We start from the raw sequence: 22,500 nt of genomic DNA on the forward strand, positions 1-22,500 counted from the left end.
AGAATAAAACATGCCTGTAATTAAATTCTAATATTTTTTTTTCTCGAAAGAATGTTCCTAAAATGAGATTAAAAAAAAATATTTATGAGAATGCTATAAAAAAAGAGAAATAAAATATCCGATGTTTATTAATTAATTGAAATGTTCTTTCGCAGTGCACGGTCCAATAGATCAAACGAGAGACATTGAGACCTTGAACGAGGATCAGGAGTCCGAGTATGTCGGTGATTCAGAATGCGGAACCGAATTTTCGGAACGATATCATCACTGTACCGAGACACAACGTTTGAATCCTCTGGACAGTGGCGGGGAAGGGGAATATAAGTACAAAGGGTCCGAAAGTTATCTACGACATCCGAATTCTTATCTACCCCATTATAATATTCACACGGATACCGAAAACGAGACGAATCCATTGAATGGACGTTTAAGCACACTCGAGTCCGACGAGGAAGAAGATGACGTAGTGCCTTATGGTTTTCCAAGCACCCGACGTAATCGATGCCACAAGGGGGATGAAGTTGACGAAATTGGTTCGGTGATCACGACGCTCGAGGAAAGAAATTCTTTGTTGGGCGGTGCTACGAGCAACAGTGATCTCTCGACGAATCTTTGCGAGATCGATGATTCCGAATACGAGATCGCAGATCAAAAAAGTAATGGACGTTTGTGGTTGTCTGGTAACGGTATCACTCAAACCTCGGTGTGACGAACGGTGCTACAGGAAGATTCGACTAGACTGATCCGAAACGCGTTTTCCTTCGTGTTTTTCTCGACTCGACGAGGGAATCCGGTTGTTCATAAATCTACAGTTTTGTACATAGGTATTATCGAATTAGTTAGACAGTCTGTACAGGTAGAGTTACGTAAATAAGGGGACTGATAACATTATACACATTATTATATTAAAGAGACCGGTGTGCGATCGTCTATTATATCTTGAACCGATAGTATGTAATTAATTAATTAATTAATTAATTAATTAATTATTACAATACGAGTACACCATGCCTCGAAACTCTCCACGCGATATAGAGTTTTAGGTACCAACGTACTTAATTCTACAATTCCTCGGAAAAGTTTACTTCATGCTGCTCGATATTAACCAACCAATTTTTAATCCTGGATGAGAATACTTTTTATTTTAATTTCTTTGCTAACCGTTCATCAACATTATATAATCGGTATACGCCGAAGACCATTTCTGAAGTTGCATTTTCTTCATTTTGCTAATTTAATGAAGGGAAAAAAAGAGGAAAAGTAATGAGTCCGAGCAAAGAGATTCTACTACAGAGAGAACTACATTCAATATATAATATATAATATATAATATATAATATATAATATATATATATATTATATATATATACATTAAAAGAATTATTTCATTTTAGATTTAATGATATTTCATCGCTGAAGAGAGGTAAACTTATTGAATCACGACCGCGTCGTCAGACCAATGACTATCGTTTAATAAATCTATCGTTTAAAACTTGGATATTATCCATGACTATAATTCCAGTGCTAAAAATACATAGGTATTCTTTATGTATTTTTACTATTTGCTAATTGACTTTATTTTGATTACTTGTAAATGAAGACAAACGGACTACTTAATGAATATAAATGAATGAATAAATAAATAAATATATATATATACATATATATACACACACACACACACACACACAGACACTCACATGTATAGAGAATAAGTACTGTATAGATTAGGAAATGAATTGACTCTAGCGAATGAAAAAAAAAGAAGAAAAGAAAAAAAATAAATATTGCGCTACTTCTGCAAACGTTAAATGCACGCATCGATCGCGAGCAGTAAACGCAGATTAATTAATAATAATTAAAAAAAAAAAAAAAAGAAAAAAAAAGAAAAAAAAAAAGAAAAAAAAAGATATGAAATATTTTTACTGTGATGATAATAATGTTTATACGATGATCAAATACTATAAATAGTATCGTAATAATTGCAATGTTAACGATGCGAGGTTTTATAAAGAACAAAAGAAATATTAAAAAGAGGAAAATGAAGAGATTGAGGAGGACGAAAAAGCGTGCGTAAATCGAGTCAACGTTTCATTTATTTAAATTTTTTAATAAATCATTTTGTTTTTCTCCTCTCACGTGAGTCACCATCGATTCTAAAGCGACACGTACCGATCGCATTATACATGGTGCTACTATCTTACGTCACGCATCACCGATTATATTTATGTCTCTTTAATAAGACTGCATGGCGAAGAAAGCGTTTCGCTGACCATCATTGCCCTTCATCGTTTCATCATTCACAGGTCATTCGTACATTATAGATTTTGCAATGGTATAAATGAGATACCTATAAACGTTAAAAAAAAAAAAACGTACATACACTGCCGATTTTATTCTTAATGCCATATTAATGAACACATTTTTGTTAAATAATTTTTTACGAATTATATATATATATATATATAGAGACACAAGGACAAACACAGATATATATATATATATATATATATATACATATATATATATACATATATATATATACATATACACACATGTATAAAGAAAGAAAAAGAAAGAGAGAGAAAGAGAAAGAGAGAGGGGGAAAACAGTTATTACGTGCCTAAGGTCTTTAATCATTGTCACTTCCCTAACGTGTAATTTCCGTTTTATCAATATATGTATAGAGGCAGCTTAAATGGGTGAGGTATATATGTTTTTATACATATAAAGAATAATTATCGAGAAATTCAGTTTTATGTTCCTGTTCGTTAATGAACCGTGCGTAAGTGTACGTCCCATACGTCGTATTTTAACGGGACAAAATTAGCAAAACGCAAAACGTTTAAATAATAATGCGAAAACAGGGTGATTTTTCTTTTTACGTTTGACCAAGAGCGGAAATAAAAGCGTCTTCTTATATAAGTTAAACATTATTGTTTCGTGCAGATTGATGGTCTCACGCGTCATTCATCATATGGATACAATTGAACCTAGATAATTTATTCTATATTAGAATGAAATAAAAAGATTGTACAGTTAATTTAAAATAGATTGTATCGGAATCGTCATCGATGAACGTTTGAGACTTTCGATCGGCGTCGGAATAACAGACTCTTCTTAAATGTTAAGATTAATTTTAATTATTGACTAAACGATCTACAATTATATATAGCCCCCTCTGGTCAAAAACGTTGAAACGAAGTTGACCTGCCATTCTTTTTTTATACATTTTATTTAAAAATGATCGAAGCGATTACGCGCATATCATCTTATTAGAAAGAATAAAGAAACCATTATAAGATTAAATGATTTAGATAACATCGTGCAATTAAAAAAAAATTTGGCTATTCCTCCGGGCCATTACGAAACATTATCCTAAAACGTATTAATAATTACGTTACATTTACTAGTATCATTTACAGTAAATGTATAGACTTTATTGAGCGATCGGAATTGACAAAAGGACAAACATAATTGATTTATATGGCATCGTTTTTTTGTAATGTTTTAAGAGAAGCTTTAACTTTAGGCCTACACGTACTCACGGATCGTTTTAGATTTCAAATCAAATAAGATTGTAGGAGATAAATGTTTGTTTTCCATGTCAGAAATAAGGATACACGACGACTGTTTATATGAATGAATTATTAAGGAAGTTTAAGTGGGTACAACTTCTAAATTTCTCTTCAGATTAGCCCTGCTCATAGAATACATATCGATAACACAAAATCTTTCAAAGAATGAGGAACTTGACTTATTATAATTATAAGGCTATAATTAATTTGTACAAGGTCAACCTATTGTAATAAAGAAACCAATCTTGCCTATAATTTATCATATTATTATTAATAATTATCACTTTATTTCCCAATTTTTATATTTATCATCAGTCGAAAACTTACACATAAATGTAACAGGTAAAATGAATTTGAACAATAGTCAAAGCAATTTATCACCTTTCACTCGAAGTATATTACTTCAGCGACAGATATGGACAAAATATAAACTACAAGTGCAAGCGGGGAACACTGTCTCAGCCATAAAATCTATATCTATTTTATCAGTCTATAAACTTATGCAGGTACACGTAACATAACAATCGGGTCAGTGTGGATTAGAGAAAATAGTTTAGTATACTACAAACTCACACTTTTGTGATGATATGTATTTCTTTTTCTACTTCTACTTTTTATTATTATTATATATATATATATAAATGATTTGCTTGTACTACTTAAATAATGTCCTGCTACTACTACTATTAAAATACTACATACTAAACACTACTAATAAGAATTCCACAATTACCGACGATCTTTAATACATAAATCTACGATTACTAATGAATAGTAATGGACGAATCTATTATTATTGATGATTTGTTAAACAATTTTCTTGCTTTTTTTTTTTTTTTTTTTTTTTTTTTTTGATAAAACGGAATTTCCTTTATCGTAAAATGAGAAATTGCTAATCCGTCGGCATTAAAACGGTATCTACTATATCTACTGCCAACAAATAGGAATCTACTATTACCGTGATTCCTACTCGATTGGTTAAAATGGAATCTACTATTGTCATGTCGATAAAATTGGCATCCTCTCTTATCCTCTATTACATCGGTAAAACAGGAATATAGTATTAACAATATCTTTGTTATGTAAGTAAAAAACTATTGCACTTAAATTCAATTTATATTTATATCAAAATTAAATTCAGTTAATATACAATCCGTTTCTCATGTTTTAATAGAGATATAAATTGTATTATTATTATTGTATTATTATTACTGTATTATTCCGTAGGAATAAATTATTATATTATTTCTTTTATGCATTATTCAATATATTTCGATGATTTGAAATTATGTAGATATATGTAATATAATATTCTTTTTTATTTTATTATATATAATCAAATTATATTTTACTATTTCATTTTGCAGTAAGTATGTACATTTAAATATAATATAGTATGTATATAGTGTGGAAGTATTTTTTAATTAAATAATAGGTCATGTCTAAAGTATTAAAAGTTTCAGAAACCTGTTGGAGAATAAAATTCATTGAATATAACTACTTCTAAAGTTTCTTCATTTAGTACACAGTTGTCTTTCTATATTGTTTGTTATTTTTGACTTGATGATCGTACATATTCTGTTATTAATATTCGAAATATGTCATTCGAATATTTCCTGATATATGACGCAAACACGAAAGTAGTCAAATCTCAATTTTAAGTTAAAGCCGTTCATCACACCTGCTTTTATAATAAATTACGCCAACAAATAGAACAAACGTAATTCTTGACCGAGTTTGATGAAAAGAGTCTTATTTTAAAGACGAAGGTTTAATCTAAGACGTTGTTTTTCGAATTTTTGAAGCTTTATTTTCTTTGAAAAAAAAATCGTCTTAAAAAATGATATTTTCCACGAATAATTTATAGACAAATGAAAAGCTTTTCTAAGTTTTTACAATTGTTGTGTCCAATATAACAGAGATTATCAAGATGATCACAAAGATCATCGAGGGATCATCAATGGATCATCGAGGGATAGATTTATCTATGATCAGATGACTTTAAAGGATCATCAAATGACTCGGTTTATCATCGATTTTTACAGGAAAATACGGAATAAGGATGGAAAGAACACTTGTGCGCATGTCAGTGGGCACAGGCGTGGGCGTTTGCGGGCGCGATTAAAAATCCTACCGAGGATTTTGTTTTATTTCCTCGAAAATTCAATTGAATTACCTCGCGAATGCAAATTTTAGAATAGAAAAAGAATACTTACTGAGACCTATGAGTCTCCACATGCAACAACTTCTATATAGTGAGATCTGTATTTATAGTATTTGCGATATATTGAAATCTAATTATATATCATGCAACGCATATACTATCGGTCGAATGATTGCAATATATTTTCAAAATCCCTTCAATTTAATTCTGATTAAATACTAAAGTACATTGTCAATATTAGCCAATAATATTAATCTACAGGCAAATAGATAAGATATAATTATATTCAGTTATAGTTATATTCAAAGATATATATAGTTATATTCAAAGATAATTTCTTTAAATTTGCAAATTTATATATTAATTATCATATGTTAATTTTATTTATTATTCTTTATGTTTTTATCGTGAAACAAATGCGATAACGATCTCGTACATAACAGGGATCAATGCGAAATCAATTACGCATGGTATCATCAAAGGAAGATATACATATGAAGAATTGAAAAGAATTGAATTCACAGCTTATTAACACTATTTACTTTAATCTATACAAAACCAATTGTTATTTATGCGTGAGAGAGAAATATACCAAATAAACTTATACATTGATACAATAAACGTATGGTACGATAACAGTGTTTCAACGTTTGCGTTTATAGTTCATATTTTGTCCATATCTATCGCTAAGATCATATGTGCTCGGAGCGAAAAGTAATGAACAATCTTAAGTTATATTTCAATTTACGCACGTCGTCAACAGTTAAAGAACAGTTGAGGAACATTAAGTACCTATCAAGCATGTACACAGAGATACGATGAATATACGAGAGAAGGGATAGAGTTCTAATACGTTTTTAAATCATTTTTTTCATCATCTGTCGGTGATGTCATATCTCGAGCGATATTAAATAAATAGCCTTAAAGGTCGTCTATGATTCGTTCTAAAATAATAATTGTGTTAATTTCTAATAATAATCGAGATCTATCGGTCAAATTGAATCTAAGAACGAATCAGTAGTTATATTGAAATATCGATATATCACAGATCTTATAAAAGATCGAACATGACCAAAGTGTATTATTTACAGAAATGTATTTTATTTGTAATTTAAATTTTTTATAATACTTAAGGAATTATCATCAATTAAATTAGTCTTATGATATTGAACTGTATTCTAACCTCTACTCATAGACACCAATGTCGATGTTAGATATCAATCGTCGGCATCGTGGTGTTGTATTATTACTTAATAACAATTATAGATAAAAATTATAAATTTTACAATACCTGCCGAAAGAAATGGCAGGATTGGAAAGTTACGAAAGAGTGTATCGAGGACGTTTGGTAGAAACTCAGGATGCAAAATTTCATTTGCAACAAAAATACCATGGTCATGATGTTATTCATCCTTTGGATATATCAACTCCTCATCCTTTAGCAGAAGATAGTCCACCTCATAACGATGGTTAGTATTTTTTTAATATACATTTTTATTGCTTATAACACAAAAATTGAAATATATTTTAACATTTTAGATGTCGTGGTAAAAAAGTATATAGTATTAGGATGCAGTCTAGTTGGTCTAATCACAGAGAATTTATTGATTCATCCATTTATTGTCTTAAGACGACAATGTCAAGTCAATCCTGGATCCAATAATTATCATTTGATACCATTTACTTTAATTCCTATAATGGCACGATTACATCAGAGTCAAGGTTTAAATACTTTATGGAAAGGAATTGGTTCTGTCTTATTAGTAAGAGGAATGACTCTAGCAATCGAAGATCTGATTTCTAAGCTTACACCATGGCCAAAGTAAGGTGATAATTTATCTATTTATAAAATCTATCTATGTATATTATTTGTTATAACTAATGGATAAATTGAATGAATATATATATATATATATATTAAATATTGTTAAAATAATAAAAATTTTATTTTAGAGAAGTAACATGCAATAGTTCTTTGAAAGCTTTTGGTCAACACATACTTCTCAAATGGTAATTAGTATTATTTTTCATATCTAACATATATCAAATCTTTAAAATATTATTTAACTAATATGATTATTACTGATCTAACAGTGTATCTCTAGGCATAGTAACTCCATTTTATTCTGCTTCACTTGTGGAAACCGTACAATCTGAAATAGCATCTGAAAGCCCTGGCATTCTAGATGTCTTCCGAGATGGTGCTTTACGTTTGGTTGAAATTAGCAATAAAGGCAGACTCATACCTATTTATGCCCTTCTACCGCCTACTATAGCTTATGGAGTAACTAAATATCTCTTTACTCTCATTGTAAGAGGTATTACAAGTCGTATTATGCATATAAGACATAAGCATCGTCAGGAATATATGGTAAAATATTTGAAAAAAATTTAATTTGTATTATACATATATAATATAAAAAACATTTCTTTTTTTTTTTTATTGATTCTTTTGTTTCTAGGGAGCATATAGTCGTGATTTACTATCTGAAACACTTCTTCAGGATATCGAATTACAATCAATATCAATTTCTATGTGCACAGCTGATGTATTATTTTATCCATTAGAAACAGTTATTCATCGTTTGCATCTTCAAGGGACACGCACTATTATAGATGATTTAGATACAGGAAGGAGTGTCACTCCCTTATTAACAGGGTACAGTAGTGCCACTGATTGCTATCGCACAATAATTTCCACAGAGGGCCCACTAGGTTTATATAAAGGATTTGGAGCTCTTATATTACAATTGGGAGTATACGTTTTCGTATTACGTGCAACTAAATGGATTTTAACAGAACTAGTAACAAAATTGAGACCTAAGCCTAAATGTAAACCTATTAAATCGTCTGAAAATTTATATTATAAAGATTCAATGTGAATATTTTTTTCTTTTATATATATAGGTTGTCTAACATATACAAAAAATATTTTTAGTAATTAATTTAGTAGCTGAATTCCTATAACAATTATATACATGATATTTTGTGCTTCTTAACCTTAAGGTACTTCTATGATTAAATATACAAAATATAGAAACAATGAAAAATATATTAATATTGACAACTTCTTGAGTTTTTAATCTTACAAATATAAGATTAAGAATGTATAAATTTATCAACCCAATGCTACAATTTATTTATATTTAACATTTTCTTCAGTTAAAAATAATGTATCAATAATAATATATAATACTATTTTGAAATGATAAATAAATTTCACAGATATTATAAATCTGTATGTATTTAACCTATAAATATTATATTTAAATAGCCTATCGACATATCGTACAAAGTTAAATGAGTATAATACATATTATTTATCTCAATTGAATTTATTAGAAATATCAGGTCATACAATATAAATTATTTATAACAATGACCTATATAAAATTTTATATATGATAATTACATGTAATAATAATATATAAAATTTTATATTGTGTTCATAGATAATTTTTTACATTTTTTAGATGTTTATATTGTACACAGCCCATTCTGATATTATATTATATGTAGATAATTAATATAATTTCACACATACATGTGGATATTGTAATCTTGAATATTATTAGAAATATTATAACCTACACTTTCAAAAAAATAAGATGACTCTAAAAAGCAATTTTTCTAGATTGTCATTTAATAGGAGTATAAAACTAAATTAAAACTAATAGAGTAGATAGGTTATCTAATAATATTTTGTTTGTTTTACTTAGTATTTATGACAATATTCAATCACAAAAAAAAAACTACTGATATCAATATTAGTAAAATTTCCACCACAAGGTTTTCATAGTTCACTAATTTTATCTATTTCTATATACAATATATTACAATGAATTTTTATTTTCTTATATATCACTGTAGATATTTACCTCTTTAACAAAACTACAGATACGTTAAATTTTTATATATTTTATTTATAGAAATTTTGTTCTTTTTTTGGAAAATTATCATTTAACTTTTTTTTTTGTTATGTTAGTTAATTTTTGAATACAATAATAAAATTTGTTTCTTTCTAAATTTCGCAAAAAGAACATTGGTGAATAGACATATATGTAATAACTTATTATCAATTTTTTTATATGCTTAAATACAAAATGTAGTAAATTTTATAATTGTTTTCTTGATATATAAATATAGAGAAAACAAATATAATTGTTTATAAATATAATTGATTATAATAAATTGAGTTAAAAATTAGATTTTGTTAATAACAGGCGATGAATGTATAAATTGAAGTAAGAAACAATAAATAAATGTGGCAGAATTTAAGATATTTCATAAAATGCATATATACATCAATGTTTGTGGAATGCTTCATCATCTGCTATATGTTTTAATATGACATATTACTTGCATTTCAAAGCAAATTTAATCAATATTCGAATCAAATATAATGTAAGCTCTAATTATAGTCATCACATAAAATATTCTACCAATTTATTCTTTTTGTTTATGAAACTATTTTACAGTTACTTAAAATATAAATACCTCTTTTTTCATTTTTTTTTTCTTTTTATAATTACTTTCAGTTAAGATTATATTATATATTTTCTATCTAACGATCATAGTATTCTTTTATAATCTGGAGACTATCTGATTTATAAAATTTCATTTAAATTTTTATATTCGATTTATATTATTTAAATTTTTACAAGAGACAATAGTAATACAGCATCGAAACAGCTATACACTATTCTCTTGTTTTTTGATTATTTGCTAGTTTTGTACATGTTGTGCTTGTTGCAATTCTTCTTCTGTTGCCTCACCTCTTCTTATATATTGTGCCTTTTCTTGACCACGTACGCATCCTTCTGTTATATGGACCGACATCACATCGCTTCCTGGTACTTCAAACATAGGTTCTAAAAGTAGAGCTTCCATTATAGCTCGTAAACCTCTTGCACCTGTTTTTTTTTCCATAGCTAATGATGCTATAGCACTCAAAGCATCACTTGTAAATGTCAATTCCACCTGTAATAAGTTAATTTACATTATAATATGTTAAAACATATGGTCACATATAACATTCTTTAAAGCATTAGTTGTCATATCTATATGTACCTTATCCATAGAGAATAACATCTGGTATTGAGGAACCATAGCATTTTTTGGTTCTGTAAGAATTTGAACTAACATATCTCTATTCAAAGTATGAAAAGGTACAAGTACTGGAAATCTTCCCACAAATTCTGGAATCATGCCAAAGTCTATTAAATCTCGTGCTTCTACTTGTTGCAATAAAAGATCTTTCTCTTTATTGTCTATTTCTGTAGAAGGTGACATATTAGCTACATCAGCGAGACTGGCAGCTCTTCTTCCTGGACTTTCAGATGCAGGTACTGCACCAAAGCCCAAATATTTTTCAGTCTTGCGTCGTGAAATAAGTCTATCTAAACCATTATAGGCACCGGATGCAACGAAAAGTATGTTCGTTGTATCTACTTGTAACGTATCACCCCTAAGCTTTCTTGAGCTATTTCTTTCAGGCACATTAACGATTGTACCCTCTAACATTTTTAACATTCCTTGCTGTACACCTTCACCTCCAACATCTCGTAGCTGATGTATACCAGGAACAGCACCTATTTTATCAACTTCATCTAAAAATACAATACCCATCTGCGCCCTCTCCACAATATAATTGGCATCTTGTAAAAGTTTTGCTATAACACTTTCTATATCTTCTCCAACATATCCTGCTTGGGTTAATGTGGTACAATCACAGATAGCGAAGGGTACATCCAAACATTGAGCTATTGTCTGTGCTAACAAAGTTTTTCCAGAACCAGTTGGTCCAAGCAATAAAATATTACTTTTTTCTAGCTTCAATTGATGCTGCTGACTGTCTAAAATGTCTGATCCAAGTGCAGATTGGTTCGATCCTTTCTGTTGATCATTACTACCAGAAATATTTTGATATCCAACTCCTAATGAATTACCGACGCTAGATATATGCAACAAATCTGAAAAACAAAAAATAAAAAACCTTTTAACTTTTGTGATATAGCTTTTTACATTAAATTATATTAAAGTCTATAAATTAATTATCAGATAAAATAATATTAGATCAAATAATATATAATGTGTGAAAATTAAAATAAAGTTTATAGAACTTAAAAGAAATAATTAAAAATATTTTATAAATTACAATGCAATAATAGATTATTATAAGAAATATTATTTACGTGGTTTAAGACCTCTGTGAGTAAATGGATGATTCATTTCTTGCGAGGCAACTGAACCAGTATTAGGTTGAATTGTTTGCACAGGTAAGTTGTTGTATATTCGTTTATAATGATTATATACAGCAACGCTAAGTACTTTTTTAGCAAATTCTTGACCAATAACATGCTTATTCAAATATTCAAAGATCTGAAATTATTTATTGATAGTGTTTATATACTACATAATTAATAATAATATTAGTACTGTTAATATATATTGTATCACTTTTTTTGGAGGTGGAGGTGGTTTTCTATAAAATCCATGTTTAGAGTCCATGTCAGGTCTCAATGCTTCTTTTAAACTTCTTTTTGAATCTACTTCTGATAGTACTACAAAAAAGTGATGACATTTTTCGCACTTCACAAATCTTGTTGATGCTATTTTAGGGAATAAAACATATATTAATATTATTTATTATATTTAGAACAAATGAAATAATTGGTAAAACAATTTGTACTTACATACAAAAGTTTCAACATGTGTGCAAGGATCACCACATTTTGGACAGATAAGAGCATCCTTTTTACCATTATCACCACCTGATCCTGCACTTCCAGATGTTGTAGTACCATTATTTTTATTAGGTGGTACAGTTTCAGATGGAGCTTTAGCTAAGCTTGTACTTGTTGTAAGTGATCTACTAGCAACGACTCTCACAATCTTGTGAACTATATAACCATTAAATTAAATTTTTTATATGATATTAGATATTGAAATAAATATATATACGTCATATTAAAAATCATACTCACAGTGAGTGGTAACATGATTGGAAGATGCTAAACGTCCAGCACTTATCAAACAACATCGTACACAACTCATTGTTGTAATCACTATTGACAATGTAATATCTGTAGAATTAAATATGTATTTATTATACAGTATTATACTGTACAAATTCACATGTATAAATATAAGAAATTTGTGAATAATATAATATTAAAATTATTTTCCTTCGCATAAATATATATATATTCATGCAACTTTTAGAACACAAAATTTTTTTTATTTCACAAAATATATTTACATCATAATAATATTAACAATTATCTTGCAAACATATCAAATTATAAAGAGTGAATATTTAAAAAGCTGAACTGCGTATATGACACTATATGACAGTAACAAAAATAATACACAGCACGATCTATACGTCAACAGAACAGCACTAACCTTGTAGATCTCCACAGATATACAAGACGTTTATCAACGATGATACCTTTCATTTAATTAACAAATTATTTTAAATATTTCGAATGATTTGATAGATGTCAAACGAAATAATCGAATCTATTCACAAATGATCGACGATAAAGATAAACGGATTTAAAAAATAAGAAGATACAAATATTTGACACATCACTCACACAGAACAAACAGACTTAAGTTTCATGAAGAAAAAATACGGTTCAAGGTCATAGATAGCCCCGTAAATCTAATTGCTTCCATAATGATATTCATTCGCAAAAATCTGTGTAGAACGATATATATTACATAATTTACCTCTATCGTGAAAAAACAGTGCAAGATGTTACGATGTGTTTCCCAAAGTTCCTAATTTTGTAAACATATACGAATGTATACGTATGACCGTTGACTAACGCGCTATCTACTGAACAAGTTTATATATAATTAATATGCACACTTAACAGGATGTATAAGTCAAATTACGTCTGTTTCTTTAAGTTCATATATTTTGCTTTTAAATTATCAGTCCATACGATCTAAATAATATATGTATTTTGTATTTCATAAATATTTATTTAATAGCATATTCACTTTTTAAATAATATTTGGAAATGTTTTACTTATACATGTCAGTATAAAATATCTTGTATGATCGTAAAATCAAACTCATAATTCACTGTTTACTAAAATATTTATTAGAACATTATTATTGTTTGTTTATTATTTTAAAAAAGGATTTTTAACAAAACAATTTTTCGCAGAATTCTTTAATAATAATTTGAATCAGCTCCATCTAGTGGCGAAAGAATGGAATTAAAGTGATATTTATTATTTGCAAATTTGAGTTTTTTTATCGGTAACTTTGCTATTAGTTTCATTTATCTACCACCAGGTGATATCGAAAAAATATTCGTATTCCATCTACTTTCAACATTGAATGAATTAAAATGTTTTTAATTACATAAAGAATATTAATTATAAATTATTTTATGCTAAATATAATATAGAATTTAATGAAAAAAAGTTATACAATGGGAAAAACCGAAATTAATGATGAGGTAAGTTACTATATATAGTTAGTATATTTAAAATAGTTTAGAGGTTATGAGAGTTTGTTAAATTATTACAAAATAAGAGTAAATATTTATATGTTTATTACAGATAGTTCGAATGAGGAAATTGGTACGACAAGCCAAAGTATGTATAATACATAAATTAATTAGAGAAGCCAAAACATTGCGTACAAAAAATGGAACTGAGAAGCAACAAGAAAAGAACAAGAAGAAAGCTGATAAATTGATCAACGAGATATATTTCTTGAAAAAGATCAAAGATGATCGTATTACCAAATTTGGTATTACTAATACAAAAAGTTTGCAAGAAATTTTACAAAATAAAAAGTCTAAGACAACTACTCGTATTATGGCCAAAGTAGTTGATTATAAGTCGTTAAAAAATGCTATAATCCAATTTCGCAACACATACTCTGATTATGAGCATTTACAACCTGGACAAAGTAAATCTACAAAGCAAAATAAGAAGCCTGAACAGGAAAAAGAGAGCAAGACAACAACGAAGAGAGAAACACGTGCAAGTACTAGAATTACTGAAAGTTCTTTAGCGAATGAATCGAATTCTGATGATGAAGATAATAATAATATAGGGATAGAAACAGAAGATAACAATCATTCAGAGGAAGAACAAAATTCAGAACAAAATGATTTAGAAACAGGGAGTATTCTCAGAATAAAACCTATGATTTGCAAACAGACTAAATCCAAAGAAAATAAACGTTTAAAAAGAGATAGAAAAGAAAGTACAGAATTTACAGAAGAGTGCAATGATAAATATGATAACGAAGATGTTAAAAAGATCAAGAAAGCAGAGATAAAGGAAATATCTCACAATGATAAAGAACAGGATACGGTAAAGGTTATTAGTAAACAGGCAACAGTAAAAAGATTTACAGAAATTTTACAGGAACAAAGTTCAGAGGAAAATGGTTCTTCGAATATAAATAATGAAAAAGTTCCTATTGAGAATAAGTCAGAATCTGAAAAAAAAATTGATTCATTCTTCGTGAGTGGTGATGGTGATGCGTATCTCAGCTTAGCATCTTCAACAACTAAAGAAAATAATTATCTATCCGAGGATGAAGATAATAACTATTACAATAAAAAATCCAAAGAGTACATTGATAAAAGGACATTCTCAAACGATAGGTTCTTCAGTAATATAAAATCCTCTGAAGCAATAAAAGGAAAGGGAAGAGAAAAAGAAAGTAGGCATAATTTTAATAGAGATAAAAATTTATTTAAAAAGCAGAAGAACAACAATGAATCGTCCTTCAAAGATACAAAGAAACGTAACAACGTCATGAACGAGAATTCTAACGAAAATAAAAATTTACATCCCTCTTGGGCAGCGAAGAAGAAACAACAAGAAATTATAAAACAAGGTTTTCAAGGAAAGAAAATCATTTTCGATAATGAATAAATTATAATATATTGATGTTTATACAGGCTTTGTAAATAAATTATTCTTATCTTTAGGCGATAGTTTTCTTAACGAAAATTTTGTAAGAATTCAAATGAATTGAATATTCTAATGTGATATTAAGTTTTATACGAGAAGGAAATATTACGGAAGTATAGCAAAATAGAGCGACGAGACGAGACGGGAAATGATTAATTTTATAGCCTCATCACTTACTTCGTTTTGATCGGTGATTTTCTACGTCGGAAAGCGATTACGTCCACGATTTTCAACATTCATGTTCATTTCTTTGTTCAAGAAGAATTTTCGTACACTTTATTGTATACCATGATTATTGTTAATATTATAGGAAGTAGAAGAAATAGATCGTTTCAAACATTTTTCATTTTTTCTATCTCTTAAAAAATTTAGTAGGTTAACTAATATAATAATTGGTAGTAACAAATACGAATAAACGTTATTAGTCAAATAGTTCACACCGCACGTTTATAATATATATATACATATATACATAACATATATTCGTGTTAAACAAATAAATTCTACATCATAAATCTACATAAAAAATTGATTACGTTGATCCTTAGTTTCGAAAGAATACAAATAAAAAGTAAAACGTACGTAAGATAAACGTAATTTCATAGTATTCCTATAAAACCTTATACAAAATAATAGACTATTATTTTAAAATGGATGATGATCGTATGAATCAGTAGTTGTTTTTTTTTTTCTTTTTTTTTGACAAATTTTAAAATAAATATTTTTTCGATGGTAAGAATTTATTATTTATAAGAATTTATTAATATCATTAAAAAAATTATAGAGATTAGAAAAAAAAAATTGGACTTCTCGAGTCCGATCTTGTAACGAAAGGGGGAAAATATATATATATATATATATATGTACAGTTTGTCTCATTTGTTTTTAGACAAAGTACGTTGCTTTTCACCGTGCGTAACTAATTGAGAATCGACGGGAAGACCTTTTCGACGTCGTACAGCGTCCATGTATTTCTTCGCACGATTTCCACTATCGGCTTTCTCGCCATAATGAAGATATTCTTCCTCTGTCGATGGTACCCAGTATGGATCTTGTTCAATAACCTAGAAAAAAAACAAAAAAAAAAAGAAAAATCAAAAAATCGAAACTAATATCAATCATTTGCATGTAACAAATACATGAGAATAATTTAAATATTAATACTTTAATTTTTTTATTTTCTATTTTGAATATTTTGATTGAATTCCTTAAATTACACATTGTTCTCATTTTACAAGAAGAAGACCCTACAAAAATGTCGTAACTGTTAATCGGACATTCAGTAATTCCATCACAGGGTATACCTATCCTTCGGTTAAGCGAAGGCACCAGGAAGAGGAGGAAGACCCGAGAACGAAAGGATATCCGTGGGACATATACGAGACGCATGATATTCACATGAAATTTTGTTGCTGCTTTTGTTATTATTGTTATCATTATTATATTTTTTATTTTCATTATTATTATTATTATTATTATTATTACCATTACTATTACTATTAACTATTATTATTATTATTATAATTAATAAATAAGATCAGACACGGCTAAACATTGTACCGCGAAAAAAAAAAAAGAATGAATGAAAATCGTGCAGGTGATTTCATTTTCCGTTTGTATTTCCTTTTACCACCCTTAGTCCTTTTAACATTTCTTTTTTATCATATTTTTTTCCAGATACGTTGCTCGTCTCCTCTCTTTTTCATCCCTCCTCTCTCTTTTATTCCCTTTTTTTCACCAACTACATCTCTCGCTCTCACCCGTATTGAAATTTATAAGATGCGGACACCTGGTGCGGACCGAAGCAAACGAGAAGGATAATCTATAGCCCATGGAATTGAATCAGAGGTAGTCCATAAGAAAGGACAATAATTTTACCGGTAGAAACGAAGACGCTCGTCACTCAACAACAGATGGTAGACAGCACTTTTTGTTTCAAACCAGATTTGTTTTCGTAGGTTTTCGGAATATTATGTCTTGGCATTATGCGTTACCATAGTATTCCTTTCCTTCTCCCTTATAGTATCATTCAACGCCATCTCCTTTTTTGTACGTAAGAATACTTTTGATTGATCTCTCGGGTTACTCGTTGGATTATACTCTTTGTAAGTAAGTATATGAAAATCGTGACAATTTTGATCGAAAAAAAATTCATTAAAAAAAGTTCAACCACCATATAATTTTTTTCGTAAAGCTAATTTTGAAAATAATTTTGAAATTGTTAAATTAGAAAAATATTGTGTTTTTCTACGATTTTTTTTTTCAATGGAATAATTTGAAATGAAAAAAAAAAGAAGAAAAAAAAATAGAAAAAAATTTTCACTTTCTCTTTTCTTCTTTATATTTCTTTCAATCGTTCGTTAGGACTTATAGTGTTCGAATTTAACCGTTCCGTCTTTGTTCGTTACACTACTTGAGAAAAGTGCCCGTAAAGAAAGATGGTAGGGATAGTTTCCTTCTCCTACCAGCAGGGAGCCCGTAGAAAAAGAAATGACCATCCTCGTTCGGTTGTTTACCAGCAGCGGTTCTTCGCGGTAGCGAGCAAAAGATGGAGAGGTACCGTCGTGTATATACGATTTCCGGTTCTAACTATCGTCATTATTTCTTCAATTTCCGAACGGAAGTACTAATTTCACCGATTTAATCGCGCACCTTCTTTTTACTCCTTCGAAGTAACTTGCGTGTCTCTTCGTTCGTTCTCTTTTTCTCTCTTTCATTAAAAAATTTCTTAAACGGTCAAAGACCATTCTGTTAATATATTTTTGTTTCTATTCCAATCTTAAATTCTTAGGATGACATTTTTTTTTTTTTTTTTTTTTTTTTTTATTAAATAGAAAACGATTCTCTTTGAGAAGAAGATAAACAGATAGAAAGAGAAGAGAGAAGATCTATAAATCGTATAAATTTATAGTCAAGGAAGGTATCAAGTACCAAGTAACAAGAAGCTTCTCAGGCTTGAAACACGTCAAGGTGCACCATCAACGATAATATACCATCTTCTTCGAATGAGACTTTGCATGCTCGATAATAAACGTTTGAGTTTCGAAATAGTGACGGTTGGCTTTTGTAGGAGGACGTTTCAAGAAGATAAGCGAGCCAAGATATCTTCGAGGGGGGTATCTTCTACCAAACGGAACTACGGAAGATTTTATACGTGCTCGTAAAGGGCCCTTGGGCTATGGTCCTTCTGCATTGTCGTCCCGTCACCGGTCGATCGTCCTCATTGTACACGGAATAATAGCCCGCCGGGGGTTTGAAAGTTATACCGAAGGATTTCGAGCGACGCCGGAAAAAAGAGCCTGACACCCTCACCCGGAGCCTTCCTACTTTTCGACTCCGTTGAGACCCTAACGCTTCTGCTTTCCTTTCTTTCTTTCTTTCTTTCTTTCTTTCTCTCTCTCTCTCTCTCTCTCTCTCTCTCTCTCTCTCTCTCTCTCTCTCTCTCTCTCTCTCTCTCTTTATCCCTAGATTTTATCAAACATTAGGTATCTTCTGTTAACGATTTTCAGGAGATTCACGAGGTACCCATTCGTATACCTGTAGTTAGATCATTAGAAAAAATTTCTTTTCTCTCTCTTTCTCTCTCTCTCTCTCTCTCTTTCTCTCGATATTTACAATTTTATTTGAAATACAATAAAGAACATCTAGAAAAAAATTGGATCTCTTGAATAAGAGATGATATTCAAGTATCTTTTGTTAGGTAACACACCTGCCAAAAGGATAGAAACAAAGGAGAAAAACGACTGAAAAGGTATCTGATACTTTTGGTTAAAGATTGGAAGACAGCCTAGAACGATATTATTAGAGATCTATCTCCTATTATACTTAACTAAAATAGACAATAGAAGTATAGATATTGTTAATAGTTGTATTAATACTGTAATATAACTATTAACAATGTTTATAGTTAAGATGTTTTTTTCTACATTTATGTCTAAATCCAAAATGCATAATTCAGTATATATAAAGGATAAAAATTTTGAATATTTAATAATCGTAATATTAATAATTATTATTAATATCTATTTCAGACTTAGGTAATTGAAATCCAAATTATTTTTTTTTAATTTTTTTATATTTTAAAAAATATTTATGATGCAAAAAATATTAACGAAAAACATATAACGCTATTTATTATACATGAAAATAGCAAAAACCGATTCATTCATTTCTAATCATTGTTGAAGATAGCCAAAAACAAAATAATTGTTGAAAGATAAAAATGTTCTCTTAAAAGACTATTGGGGGGATAAGCTTTTAAAGTAATCCCAAGCCGGCTTTAGATAGTGTACCTTTGGTTACCCAGGTCTGATCTATGTATTACTATCTTTGCTAGATTTTGGTTAGCTTACCTCCCAATGGCTAAAAACCAGCTGAGGACTCGCCAATCCGGACGTTTGTGTTCTTAGTTCCCTCGCAAGCTGAAAGCTCTCAGGAACCGGTAATGTAGCCAGGACACGAAATTGTCCACCGAAACCCAAAGCATTTTCAGCGGCCACCACTCGACCTTGTCTTCTTCCGAAAGCTGCATACAATTTGCCTAAAAATGTTAAAAAAGTTAATTTAATTTTTCTTTTCTTTTCTTTCCATTTGTTTTTCTTTTCTTCTATTAATACATAACTCAAATTTTTTATTTGGGTTAAACACAAAAAATGATATAATATGGAACTTGTAATGTATAACTTATATTAAAGAATATGTATAATTTATATATACTTATATATATATATATATATATATATATATATATATATATATATATGTATTATATAAATATATGATTTTTACAGTTATATGACATTACACAGAATTAACGAAAAAAGGATATGAATGTGCATAAAAATGAATCAGTATATAGTTACTATTAAATATAATCAAGTGAATGTAGATTTTTATTTAAAAATAAAGAAATATGTTTATTTTTCTTTTATTCAATTAGATTAGATTAGATTAATTTCGTTAAAATATTTCGCTAAATCCATTCATTATCTTTCGTAAATTAGTTTCGTTCTTTAAAGATTACATTTAATTTGCTTCGCGGTTCTTGAACAAAATATTGAAGAGCAAATAAATTTGTGCTCCTTCTATAAATACTCGAATGGACTCGAGTAATAAATAGGCTTATTGTAATATGCATGATACGATATATTTATCGTTTTCCGATGAACGGGAGACTAAAAATGTTTTCTCTCCCTCTCATTTCTTCTGGTTTCGATCGCGAAATAAGATGACGATCGATAGAAATAACGAGTCGAGGCACGTAGAATCGTGCAAACGTTCGCGTTGGAAAACAACCGAGGAACGTTCATACATTATTTATCAATATAGTATACCTGCTGTCCTCTTTCTTTCTCTCTCTCTCTCTTTCTCTCTTTCTCTCTCTCTCTCTCTCTCTCTCTCTCTCTCTCTCTCTCTTTCTACACGCTCGACATAATCTGTGATGCGAATAACCGATGATTTCTCGGCTCCGCGTAAGTTATATTACGCCGGGAGGACATTGCAGAATTATAATAATTCGCGAGGTCTCGTTATACCGACATTCTCAACAAGATTCATTATATAAGATTTGTTTCCGTAAACAAGAGAGAAGAAAATTCGAAAAAAGAGAGAGAGAGAGAGAGAGAGAGAGAGAGAGAGAGAGAAATTATTTCCATCTTTCGAAGGAATCACTTAAGATAAAAGAATTACTCTGATTTATTCAACATACTCATTCTCATTCTCATTCTCATTCTCTCTCTCTCTCTCTCTCTCTCTCCCACATATTAACATTCCAGTTTACACCATGCAATCGTTCTAATCGTGTTGGAATATTAATAATCTCGCAACATCGATTCGTTTCCGATCTTATAAATCTTTCACATTGCTCTAATTAACCTAAATTTAAATAACCTTCAATCTTTATTTAAATAGTATATAATCGTTACATTACAAAAAGTTAGAAAGTCTTTCCAATTAATTTTTGTTTTAATTAAATTCACTTATCTCGCATATTAATAAAATGATATACTTGGGAAATCGACATGATATTTTTTCAACGCCATTAACTTTCTCATTCATGTGTTAGAGTTAATTTATATAAAAAAAAAAAAAAAAAAATAAAAAAAAAAAAATAAAAAAAAAAAAAAGAAGAAAAAAACATTTCCAAAGTCCTTTCTTTGTCCGTTTCTTTTGGTAGAATAGACGCAAACTGGATCAGCGATCGCTCTGCCACGAAGCGTATCTTTCGAGATTCGAGATCGACGCGTCTCCTCCCAAGGAGTTTCCGGTCGAGTCCCGAGGCACCTGCGCGCACCTGCCCCGTTTCGTTCGTCCCTGGGAGCCCCGTTCTACTCGGAAACACCCACCACCAATGTGCGACCGTGTTTGCTCGCTGCTACCTTCGATAACCTTTCTCTCTCCTTCTTTCGCATCTTTCTCTTTCTCTTTCTCTCTCTTTCTCTCTCTCTCTCTCTCTCTCTCTCTCTCTCTCTTTCTCTTTTTCTTTCTAGTACCTGATTTTAGAGAGACAGCCGGAGGCTGCCACCATCAACAACAACGACAACGACAATGACAACGACAATAACAACGACAACGACAATAACGACAGCGACAACGAAGATAGAACAGAACAAGACAGACTTGTCTTAGGCGCCGTACAGGCCAGTTCTCTTGTGATTTTATAACGTATTTATGAGCTACGTGACGTTCATAGAAAAGAGCTACCGCCTTCGAGAGAGTTTTACCCCACTTTAAAGATCGGCACGGATTATCGCGTACTTTAACGAGCAGTTTATCCTACACCGATGACAACCGGATTGATGT

The 22,500-nt window shown here is 29.7% G+C and overlaps 5 protein-coding genes across 13 annotated transcripts in view; 3 read left to right on the plus strand and 2 right to left on the minus strand.

Moving 5' to 3' along the window:
* The window catches only part of kug (FAT atypical cadherin kugelei), a 298,979-nt gene extending 295,086 nt beyond the window's left edge, over positions 1 to 3,893 (plus strand). For 5 of the 6 annotated variants that reach the window (XM_035871769.2, XM_035871801.2, XM_035871780.2 and 2 more), the window contains one exon: positions 156 to 3,849. In XM_035871769.2, coding sequence (XP_035727662.2) covers positions 156 to 709 — 554 coding nt within the window. In that variant the 3' untranslated portion in view covers positions 710 to 3,849. Of the gene's footprint in view, positions 1 to 155 lie in introns of all 6 variants that reach the window. The other variant, XM_035871811.2, reaches the window with a different exon arrangement.
* Positions 3,894 to 6,415: 2,522 nt separating this feature from the next.
* On the plus strand, positions 6,416 to 8,859 carry LOC118442421 (mitochondrial outer membrane protein SLC25A46). Its single transcript, XM_035867982.2, has 5 exons — positions 6,416 to 7,211; positions 7,282 to 7,564; positions 7,696 to 7,752; positions 7,837 to 8,113; positions 8,205 to 8,859. Exons 1-5 carry the CDS (start codon positions 7,046 to 7,048, stop codon positions 8,622 to 8,624), a joined length of 1,203 nt encoding a protein of 400 aa, XP_035723875.1. The 5' UTR covers positions 6,416 to 7,045; the 3' UTR covers positions 8,625 to 8,859.
* A 367-nt stretch (positions 8,860 to 9,226) lies between these two features.
* Positions 9,227 to 13,678, minus strand: ClpX (Caseinolytic protease chaperone subunit). 4 transcript variants are annotated; one of them, XM_035866727.2, is made up of 7 exons: positions 13,480 to 13,678; positions 12,729 to 12,827; positions 12,438 to 12,644; positions 12,202 to 12,353; positions 11,949 to 12,123; positions 10,813 to 11,714; positions 9,227 to 10,722 (listed from the first exon to the last, which is right to left on the minus strand). In XM_035866727.2, the coding sequence occupies exons 2-7, from the start codon at positions 12,796 to 12,798 to the stop codon at positions 10,468 to 10,470; spliced, it is 1,761 nt and encodes a 586-aa protein (XP_035722620.1). In that variant the 5' UTR covers positions 12,799 to 12,827; positions 13,480 to 13,678; the 3' UTR covers positions 9,227 to 10,467. The 4 variants fall into 4 exon arrangements, with proteins under 4 accessions (XP_035722620.1, XP_035722611.1, XP_035722592.1 ...); XM_035866718.2 differs by lacking the exon at positions 13,480 to 13,678 and adding an exon at positions 13,344 to 13,368 and having other exon boundaries at positions 11,937 to 12,123; XM_035866699.2 differs by lacking the exon at positions 13,480 to 13,678 and adding an exon at positions 13,150 to 13,329 and having other exon boundaries at positions 11,937 to 12,123.
* Positions 13,679 to 14,048: 370 nt separating this feature from the next.
* LOC118443091 (uncharacterized) lies at positions 14,049 to 15,674 on the plus strand. The gene is made up of 2 exons (XM_035869570.2): positions 14,049 to 14,222; positions 14,326 to 15,674. Exons 1-2 carry the CDS (start codon positions 14,178 to 14,180, stop codon positions 15,658 to 15,660), a joined length of 1,380 nt encoding a protein of 459 aa, XP_035725463.1. The 5' UTR covers positions 14,049 to 14,177; the 3' UTR covers positions 15,661 to 15,674.
* LOC118443057 (elongation factor-like GTPase 1) overlaps positions 15,456 to 22,500 on the minus strand; it is a 54,353-nt gene continuing 47,308 nt past the window's right edge. The window contains exons 4-5 of the mRNA XM_035869510.2: positions 20,052 to 20,239; positions 15,456 to 16,763 (exon numbers count right to left, since the gene is read on the minus strand). Of these exons, the coding sequence (XP_035725403.1) occupies positions 16,575 to 16,763; positions 20,052 to 20,239 (377 nt within the window). The 3' untranslated portion in view covers positions 15,456 to 16,574. The remainder of the gene's footprint in view (positions 16,764 to 20,051; positions 20,240 to 22,500) is intronic.

This window comes from Vespa mandarinia, chromosome 2, assembly GCF_050613455.1.
Source record: "Vespa mandarinia isolate Hongniang chromosome 2, ASM5061345v1, whole genome shotgun sequence".
Lineage (NCBI taxonomy): Eukaryota > Metazoa > Arthropoda > Insecta > Hymenoptera > Vespidae > Vespa > Vespa mandarinia.